Here is a 10,581-nt window from a genome sequence, read left to right as displayed (position 1 = left end):
TTTTTGGAGCTCTGCTGTCAGGGTCCATTGTTAAGCATCTGGAGGAGAGTCCCTGTGTGTCAGTTATGCGTCCCTCCATATTGTGTATGTCTTCTCGCACTATGGCGATGTCTGCCGCAAATAGCCCACGGATGTTGCGGAGGAGCGCCTTAATGTCGCCCTTGGTAGCTGGCAGTTCGTTATCTTCATCGGAGGAGGAGTGATGGAGCCCCCCTGCGGCTGGGATCTCGTCCAGCTCGTCCATAGCCCGTTCTTCGTAGGAGGCTGAGAGCGAGTCGCCATTTTCAAGGCCCTGGAAGGTCGGAGCAGGAGATCTCCAATGTCTTGGGATCCCGCTGTTTTAACGGGTCCCTGGCGTCTGGACTTCTTCCCAATGTTGCTAATGCATATTTTGCTGGAAAACGAGCGATTTTAGGCGTGTTTGATAACTTTTACAGGCTTGTTGTAGCGGAGCTCTTTTGCAGCACATCTGCTCTGTTCGTCCGCTAACTCTGCCCCCAATGTGCTGGCTTTAATAACATTTTACACCACAATTATTTATTAACAGGTTTATTTACTAAATTGGGAATTCAAAATGAATTTCAAATTTAACCCCGTAAGGATGGAAGCAATTGTACACATTCTGATCAAAACAAAACGTAAACAAAACCTGATATTTGCGCTATATGTCTGTTCAACTGTAATTCACCTCTTTCATATTTTGTGCACCCACACTTATCATATATCATGTTGTTCAGGAGAACAGGGCTTTCATTTCACATCAACTATTTATATATATATATATATATATATATATATATATATATATATATATATATATATATATATATATATATAACAATTTATTATGAAAATAAAATCTAAAAAAGTGCGAGAAATTACATTTATTTTTAGCTTTGCGTGCCATTTTAACTGTGAATGTCATAATACTGTTTGCCTTTACTGCAATAAAATGCACATATTTGTATTAAGCGATGTCTCACGAGTACCCCCAATGTACAGGTTTTATGGTGTTTTGGAAAATAACAGGGTCAAATATAACATGTTACATTTTTCAGTTTATACACATTGTAATTTGCCAGATTAGTAATGTTGCCTTTCAGACCATATGGCAGTCCAAGAATGAGAATTACTCCAATGATGGCATACCATTTGCTGAAATTGAAAACCCAGCGTATTCAATATGGGGTATATCCAGCCTTTTTTAGTAGCCACTCTGTCAGAAACACTGGCCAAAGTTAGCCTTCATATTAGTTTTTTGCATTTGTCACACAAAAACAAAAATTAACTTTGGCCAGTGTTTGTGACTAAGTGGCTACTAAAAAATGACTGGACATACCCCATTTGCAATACCTTGGCTTGTCTACTTTTGCAAATGGTATGCCATCATGGGGGTAATTCTCATTCCTGGGCTACCATACGGTCTCAAAGGCAATGTAACCAATCTGGCAAATTTCAATGTGAAAAAAATGAAATGCAAGCCTTATATTTGACTCTGTAACTTTTGAAAACATGATAAAACCTGTCCATTAGGGGTACTGTTATACTCAGGAGACTTTGCTGAACACAAATATTAGTGTTTCAAAACCGTAAAACGTATAACAAGAATTATATAGTCAGTGTAATTGCCGTTTGTGTGTGAAATATGCAAAAAACTTCACTTTCACTGATGATATTGTTGTAATACATTTTACTGTTTTGAAACACCAATATTTGTGTTTAGCGAAGTCTCCCGAGTAAAACAGTACCCCCCATGTACAAAACAAGATAATCCCTCCAATGTGCCAGAGAGATAATTGAGTCAGCAACTGTACTAAACTCAATTATCTCCAGGCAAGGAAAACACACATTTGAACAACCTCCCAAAAGTACCCATAAAACACATGGAAACCCCAAAACCAACATATCCCAAAAAAATCACCCAGATCGGTTCAGGGGTTTGAGATTTCCACGGAGGTCATAATTTGACCAACTGCACACGAGGCTCCTGCCCAAAAGAGTTCCATGAAATCAGGCTGTGAAGTTGGTCTCTTTCAGGAGTTCACAATACAATATGTATGAATTAAACTGTTCGTACGTGTTCTTTATCTGTGTCCCTCGTTCGGTAGCGTGTTCCCACCAAATGCCACTCTTCTCATATGAATCCAGCCGAACGTACAGAGATGGAAGTCCCAGCTGTGTTTGTGCCGTCGAGTGTCCGATTACAATTCCATGCACTCTAAGACAAAACACAGCTGTACGTGTTCGCGGCTAAAGATTCCCACCGCCATGTGTCCGCACATACAAATGACGACCACCCAGAATGTTGCGATTAAGGTGTTGAAAGGGGTCAACAAGCAGCACATGCCTCTCCTGGGTGGTCTGGCGGTAGGGTAGTTCATTCGCTATACGAACCCAATAAGCATAAGCTGTTCAGTGAATGCCAGATACCGACCCAGCTAAGTCAAAAGGCATGAACAGAGCCTTTTAAAAATACATTGGCCAAGGTCCATATTCCTGAGGCTGACCAGCAGGCCCCTCCAAGAGCACCTGGCATTTCTGCTACATGAATGATTCTTAAAAGTGTTAATGATGTGTATCAAAAGGGATACATGATGTATTAAATATGATATATTGAGACCTGCTCACTGTACCTCCCTTACAGCACTACCATTTCTTCATAAAAAAAAAAAGGGGAGCTCACCTATTTATTTCTGCAACCAAACCCCTTACTCTGAATTGAAAGTACGAGTTGCAGAAAATACACGATGGCTAGTGCTTCTCACACTTTTCTGCAACACCCACCTCCAGTCCATATTTACTCCTCCCACAGCCTTCTGGGATTTGCCGTTATGTGACACTTTCCCAAACAGACTCAACCTCGCCTGATGCCGATATGCTGGTTTTGTTTTTGCGATCCGGAGGTAGCAGCATTGATTATGGTGTTACCATAGCAACAGCAGCAGGTGCATTATGGTTGCTATGCATGAACAGCAGAAAAACCGCCCGTGATAAGTATTTTCTATTTTCTTTTGTCGATTATTAAACTGTACACCAAACAACTGATTGGCAGGTAGGAGAAAAAACTACTTTAAATTAGTTTTTTTTCCTACTCCATACATTTTCTAGCAAATCTGCTTACTCAATGTATATAGATAGAATGTTATACTCAATAAAATTAGCATAAACTGTAGCAGACATGGCAGATACCCTTTACATGAACATTTTTATAAAAAATATATTTTCAAGGCATTATAAAGAGTAAAATATATTATCAATTTTTGAATTTAATATTAGCATGGTGAGATGTGCACAGCACATTGTTCTAATAAATTTTGTTTTTCATTCAAGTTTGGCTTGGGGGAAAACGTAATTCAGCAGTCTGTATGCCATTTCATCTGTGTGGGTGGAGTGTCCCTTTCAGATTTGGCAGGTTACCAGGGGCAAGCCACTGATTATACAAAGGTCTATGGCCCAATAATAAATACCGATTATAAAATAACATTTGCAGGGAATTATTTTTTTGGACCAGTCAAAACACAACCTATTTCCTCTCATGCAATATTTATAACTTGGATGGTTTATACTCTATCATTATAATTTAAATAAATTATAGATATATCCTGGTTTTCTGGCACATTGTATCATTTTCTCCACCAGTTTTAACCCTTTCATTTGTAACAACGGATGCATAGCAAGCATATAATAATAATAATAATAAAAAAAAAAACATGTATACAGATAGCCTCAAAATTAAAATATGTGAATGTACACAATTATTTATATTATAATGTTAGGAAAATAATTATATGGTTATATTATATACCTTGCCTACAGGTATTTGTACGAACACTGAAGGCATTACTAGCAGCACGGCTTACTAAATATGGCAAGAGAATGTAAAAAGAAAATGTGCTGTATTGAACATAATGCCCACATCCAGTGAATGGGTAAATCTTACATTTCTGAAATAAAGGCATTTAAAACTGTCATAGCAATCTTTGGAATATGCAAAGCAACCCCCCTCCCCCCCTCTAGGAACAGTATGACCCATTGAAACCTTCTTTACAGTTTGGAAGCAGGGGTGAGCAGACAATTTTTTGCAAACTTGCAGGCATTAAAGGAGAGATTACTATAAATGAAGCTTCATGGATTAAATATCGTTCAGCAAAGTATATGAAGGTTAAAACGTGTTTACTCAATACTAGAAGTAAAGTTTAAGATACACATTTTAATTGTGCCCAAAGAACTATTCTACTAGTCTATCCTAGATACTGCTTTATTCCTAATACCGACAAAACAGAGGATAACATTTCAACATGCCTGACATTAGCTTTATTCAACTGGAAAATTCCCAGTCACAGATTCTAAAACTGTTCCAATATAAATATATTTCACAAAACCTTTATTACCCAGTGACTGATTTTGGATCCCAACCCACAGTTTAAAAGTCATTGTGACATAAATACAGCTATAATATGATGAAGACTAACTTGGGCCAACACTCAAATGTTAAAGGGACACTATAGGCACCCAGACGACTTCAGCTCATTGAAGTTGGTCTGGGTGCATAGTCCCAGTCCCCTTAACTCTGCAAAGGTAATTATTGATGCGTTTAAAAAAACTGCAATAATTACATTTGAGTGATAACTGTTTACCTGACGCTGGATGTCTTTACGCTTTTCATTAGTGAGAGAGGTTAAAATAATTTAACAAACTCTAATTTGAACCCTCACTCAACCCTAAATGTCCCATGTGCCTGAGCTTAGAGAAAGCACTAACTATAACGTAAGTGTAAAACTAGCTTTACTTCCCTTCCAGGACCTTGCTGTGGAGGAGTACCCAGGACATGCTCAGAGCCTCTATCAGATTTTCCAAACCCAGCAGGAGTGATCGCATGCATGTGCAGCACAGGCTCCAGCTGATTCTCCTCACCGGAAGTGACATGGGTAGGGAAATCTGATAAAACATTGGGATTGCCGGTCTAGGTAAGCGTAGAGAGGGTGGCAGACGGTTGGTGTGCTAATTCACCTCCTTAAAGACGGCATAGAACGCCCACCATCCTTAAGGGGTTAAAATAGTCGCAAACAATAAGCACAATAGAGCGATAACGTTTACTATTTAAAGCGAAACCTTGCAAGAGTTTCGTGGAGTGCACTATGAACATATATTCTGCTACAGGGTGAAATTATACGGAATACCATTTATTTATCAGTATTTAAACATTACTGGGATGGCTGTACAAACAATTGGGAGTTTCTCAGCTCTGGTGAGCTCATCTTAAATCACTGGATAACATTGGAAAACCATAAACATCATTAAGCATAAATTCAAACAATTTGTTTTATTTAGAAATGCACTTTGTTTTAGCTTTTAATTTATGCAGATTTTTGCAAATAAGCAAAAAAAAAAAAAAAAGTGATACTAACTATTATTCGTGTTGTGAGGTGGTTATAGGAGTATTTATTAAGCTACAATGTTCTGAGTAAGATCACAAAAACATTTTATGCAGTTCAAAATCTTGCTCTGTACTGATCAAAACTTAATAAATTTACCCAAGACATGAAAAATGTAAAAACGTGTGGGTTTGTTATTTTAAATAAAAAAAAGTATAAGGAAAATTCTTCCACAATTATTTAACAACAAAATACAAAAGCAATATTTCAAAATGACATGACATACATCTATGCAATGTGTTTAGAGGGGTAACATCAGCAGAAGGGTGACAATGATATCTGCCCCGCATGAAATGGCAGAGAAGCACAGGATGGGGTTAGAGAAACCGCTATGACCAAATTAATTACAAACTGGTATAGGAAAATATTTACTAGAACGGTGATAAAGACAAACCAAGCAAGCAAAACAAAAATCTATCAACATCCGTCTACAAGGAATATTTCTACAACATGAACAACTGTTTGAAACCATGACTTTATCATTAATTAAAATAAAATACACAGTGGACCCTAAAAACTTGGTTAAAGGGCAAGTAATACAAAATTAATGCAGTACCGGTAAAAAATAACAACTAGATTATTTCAGCAAATGAAAACATTGTGGTTTTGAAAGGCAATCTGATAAAACTGCACTTAACAGGACATTGAAGTCAAACTGCCAAACAAACTAATTGGGTGAAATCAAGGTTCCAGACTGTGTGGATTTGTCTGTTGCTCACCGTGCTCATTCTACAGTGTGTTTCTCTAGCTGTCTATGTGACCTCCTGTGTATGCCTCTGCCTCAAAAAAAAAAATTAAAATAAAAATTCTGTCACAAGAAATTCCGTGTGATCAGAGATATGTGACCATACTAAATGGAAGATTCTCACAGCAGAAAAGGTATTTACAGTGACGTGAACAAAATACAGCGCCATAAATGGAATTTCTTGCCTTTTTGTTTAAAAACGACATTGTTTTCACCCTAACAGATTGTGTATTAACAGATGTATATTATTCACATTTTTTAATTTAACATAGAACTTCGCCTTTAAGGTTTTGTTTTCTGTTCTGTTTTCGGTTTTATGCTTCCTTGCTGTCCTTGGAGGGCAATTCGGCTTCCTTGGCCATCTGTTTCTGAAAAGAGGAGAAAGAAGGTAAGTTGTAGAAATAAGCAACAATCATAAGCAGATCTTTGTTCTTTTAAAAATCAACATCATCCAGCATACATGGCTTTCAGATAGGAATATTTCCATTTGGACGTAAAGTAAACATTTGGATAACTATATAATGTAGAATTTGTTATGATAAGCCTTAGGTTAATAATGTTTTATGTCCAACTCATAATTAGAATAGGTTTGTGGTAGTAAGAAATGTATAGGTATAACCTGGCCTGTCAGCCATGCTTTTCTTACCTCAATCGCCTGATGATGCTTCAGACTCTTGCAATGCTTCAACATTGATGCATCGTCCATGTAGAAAAGTGAACAAAGCTCGCAGAAGAAACCAGCTTTTGGGACCAGAAATTCCATTCCTGTGAAAATATTGATCACTGAAAATCTAAAAACATTTATGAACAAGGACAAAAGTAGTAAAACAATGAAGCAAGCTGCTTACTGCAGTACGCATCTCTCAAGCCAGGACATTTCTAGCCAAGAATGATATAAAGTAAACGTTTATCGGGCCGCACCACCCAAGCATCAACCATATGCATCACCTTCCCTTCAATATGGACCTTGAAGACCTATGGATTATCCATCCGTCCCGCTCGCAGGACAAGTCTTGCCAGGAGCAACCTTTTAAAAAGGTATGAGGGAGAGGGAGGAGCAGGTTTTCATTTTATTAGTATTTTTGCCATGTTTACTCGTCCTTCGTAAAGGAGAACATCTCCTCAGGTGCTGCCGCTGTACACGAGAAGATATATAGCACAAATAATGCTATTTACAGTTTGCATGCTTTATTTGCAAAAAAAATGCCACAATTTTCAGAAAAGTGGTTTTGACCAGGGTTTACAAATACACATTGCGAACACTTGCCTTCAGTTAGCCATACAAATAAAAGCCTTTCCTTAATAATCAACTTATTGTTAGTGTATTGGCATACAAGCCATGCTCGCACACTCCGGAGAGAATTCAAATTTTATCACAGAGTGTTCCCTGCCCCACCACACCAATTTTTAGTGCATTCAAAATAACACCCCCCCTCCCCCCCCCCCCCCAAAAAAAGAAATACATATACCTGGAGTATAGGGAGTCCTAACATTTCCTATTGTTGTGTCATGGAAATCCATACTAAAGGCAGCTTATTTAATAAAAAACCTACGCAGTAAACTAATCACTGCTATGGTAAGCAAATTAGAAAAACACGAACACTAAAGTGCTAAACTAGCTAGTTAGATTCAGCCTCCTCCTCCCATTAGGGAGTCACAGGAGAAGGCTTCTGCACATGCGTGGCTAATCGGCATCTTCTCAGAAGTGCACTGGCTCAATGCATCTCCATGTGGAGCGTTCTGTGTCTCCATTCACAAGTGACAAACAATAGAGGTGGTGTAGAGGGGCAGTTCTAAGAAAAGGCCGTGTTCACACTGACCAGCCTGCAGGGACAATTATTTTAACCATTACATTAAGTTGTAGTGGTTCGGGTGCCTAGAGTGCTACTTTAAAGCTGAATTGCAAAATTCAGTCCAATAGCCAAACAGACTAAAGCAGAGATGGAGAATAATTCCAGATCACCTTTCATCTCCTCAATTGATCAACTTGTATTTAATTGATATCCAGTCTATAGTGAATAATCCTGCCAAAGTGGAAGCTGGGCTGAGCAGAGCGCTGTGGCTAAAAACAGGGAGAATTCCCCCTGTACAATATCCTATGCAAGGAGCATGAATTGGTTTTGGTGCCTGTAGTGTTCCGAGAGGCCAGTTTGTTCAATGAATAGCCAGCATATCACATGGTTTACTCACCTATTGGTGTACTGGGGTTGAAAGGCCCTGCGTTTGGTGATTCCTTTGAAGGAGATTCAACTTTCTTCTTCTTTGAAGGAGTTCCAGAATCCGCTGCAGAAACAAATGGCAAATAACACAATGTTCATGAAGATTCCATAAAGGTGCACATCTTTAAATAGCCATCAGGAATAATTGGCATTGACACAGCTGCTGCTGAGGATATAGGAAACCCATGCAGGCTACAAAGGTTAACAAATGGGCCAACACTGTGTGCAAAAATCTTTTCAAATTATAATGTAAAAAAAATCAAGAATAGATTTTTGCCCATATCTGGAGGAGTACTGGACCATATCCTTTTCTCTTAGCAGCAGTCAGACAAAAGTCTTCTACCTCATCGATCCCTAGACATATTAAGAATTGTGACTTGTTATATTGGAAGTCATATCCACTTTTCCCCATAAAAAATCTCAAAGAATTAGGCTTAACCCCAGAAGATAGGGATATCTTCCAACTCCTGACAGATTTATCCTCTGAACAGGTACTTGGTGACTCACTCACTGACCTGAAACCACCTTCTTGGTTTACCCCTAACCTCAAAGAATTCCCTTGTATTGACCTATTTGTTCAGATCTGTACCAATGAATTAGAGAACCAAGGTATTCACCAACCACCCATATCCAATTTGAATTATGAAGAAAAATTGGCTCTTCAGGAGCTTAAACAACAAGATAACATCATTATAAAATCCTCCGACAAGGGGGGTAATATTGTTCTCATGCAAAGTGAACAATATGTGGATATGTGCATGGTACATTTATCTGATACTTCTGCCTACCAGATACTCAAAGAAGATCCAACTAAGGTTTTCTTTAAGGCATTACAACAGCTTGCACAGATAGCTCTAACAGACAAAATAATCACTCAAAATGAATTCAGATACATTGTCTCACAATCTAATATAACTATAGCAACCTTTTACTGTCTCCCTAAGGTGCACAAGGATATGCTCAAACCACCGGGGAGACCGATTATATCAGGAAATCACAGTCTGACTGAACGAGCAAGCAAATTCCTAGATAAACTATTAAAACCACTGGTACAGAAACTGAATTCCTACATACGGGATACCAAACAGACCCTTCTCGTCTCTGAGAACTTGATGGTGCCTCCCTATACGTCTATAGCCAGTCTTGACGTAGTGGCGCTATATAATAACATCCCACACGAGAACGGCCTACTTTTTGGAAAAATCTGGAACATTTAGAGAACAGGATCAAACCTTCATTCTGACCCTGCTTCGATTTGTATTAACACAGAATTATTTCACCTTCAACGGGAAATATTATTTACAAACAAGGGGTGGGCCATGCTTCTAAACCTAAGGTTTTACAATTTCAGGTGATACAAAAACTTGTTCTTAACCATCGAAAAGGAGATATTAATGTATCTCTACTGAAGGCAGAATCCCGCTGGATCTACCTGTTTCAGACTCTATACCCCAAAGGTCTTAATGAAGAATTTAATTTCACCCCATTTATTCACTCCTAAAAGAGGGATTCCACTTTAAGCCATCTGAATCAAACAAACAGATCTGAAAAATGTGATTATTCATTTTCCTGCATCATTGTTAATTTGATTTCCTCTTTTTTTAACATTAAATTTGTCCACTAACAAGCAAATAAAGCTTTAATTCCCTATAAGGTCAGGAGCTTATGAATTACCAGTGGATACATTGGGATTCAGCATATACATTTGGGTCTTTATTTGACTGCATGGATTTATCAATTTATTTTTATTTTTATGGTTTATGCTTTTTGACCTTTTTTGATCTTTTGTCCGTTTTAGAATCACTGCCTCAATTCTAATGCATGTCACTTCATAACTAATCATTAGACATTAAGTTTCAAATAGATGCCACATATTTACTTGTCTGTATATACATAATTACTGTGAAAAAGTATCGTCTCGAAAGACTCTGGACTTTGTCGGACACTATGGAAACTTTATTGTCCATTAGGATAACATTGTCATATTTTATTCCCCCTTTTTTTCCTACTTTACCTTAAAAGATTTATAACATTTACTGATATTCTGATGTGCCGATTTTTAACCCGGCCACAAAGGGTTAATTTGTCAATTAGCCTAACTCCACTGTCCCTCCCCTTCCAGCATTGGCTGACGAAAATACCAACCAATGGGAATTGAGGGCGGGATATTTAAACGATCACT

General features: G+C 38.0%; 1 protein-coding gene across 1 annotated transcript in view; it reads right to left on the bottom strand.

Annotated features, from left to right (window-relative positions):
* Positions 1–5,162: 5,162 nt before the first annotated feature.
* ZNF638 (zinc finger protein 638) overlaps positions 5,163–10,581 on the bottom strand; it is a 54,839-nt gene continuing 49,420 nt past the window's right edge. Inside the window, exons 23-25 of the mRNA XM_063425730.1 lie at positions 8,371–8,463; positions 6,827–6,945; positions 5,163–6,548 (exon numbers count right to left, since the gene is read on the bottom strand). Of these exons, the coding sequence (XP_063281800.1) occupies positions 6,495–6,548; positions 6,827–6,945; positions 8,371–8,463 (266 nt within the window). The 3' untranslated portion in view covers positions 5,163–6,494. The remainder of the gene's footprint in view (positions 6,549–6,826; positions 6,946–8,370; positions 8,464–10,581) is intronic.

Source organism: Pelobates fuscus, chromosome 6, assembly GCF_036172605.1.
Source record: "Pelobates fuscus isolate aPelFus1 chromosome 6, aPelFus1.pri, whole genome shotgun sequence".
In the NCBI taxonomy this organism is placed as follows: domain Eukaryota; kingdom Metazoa; phylum Chordata; class Amphibia; order Anura; family Pelobatidae; genus Pelobates; species Pelobates fuscus.
The sequence above is the reverse complement of the archived record's forward strand: the minus strand, read 5'-3'. Positions and strand labels throughout refer to the sequence as shown.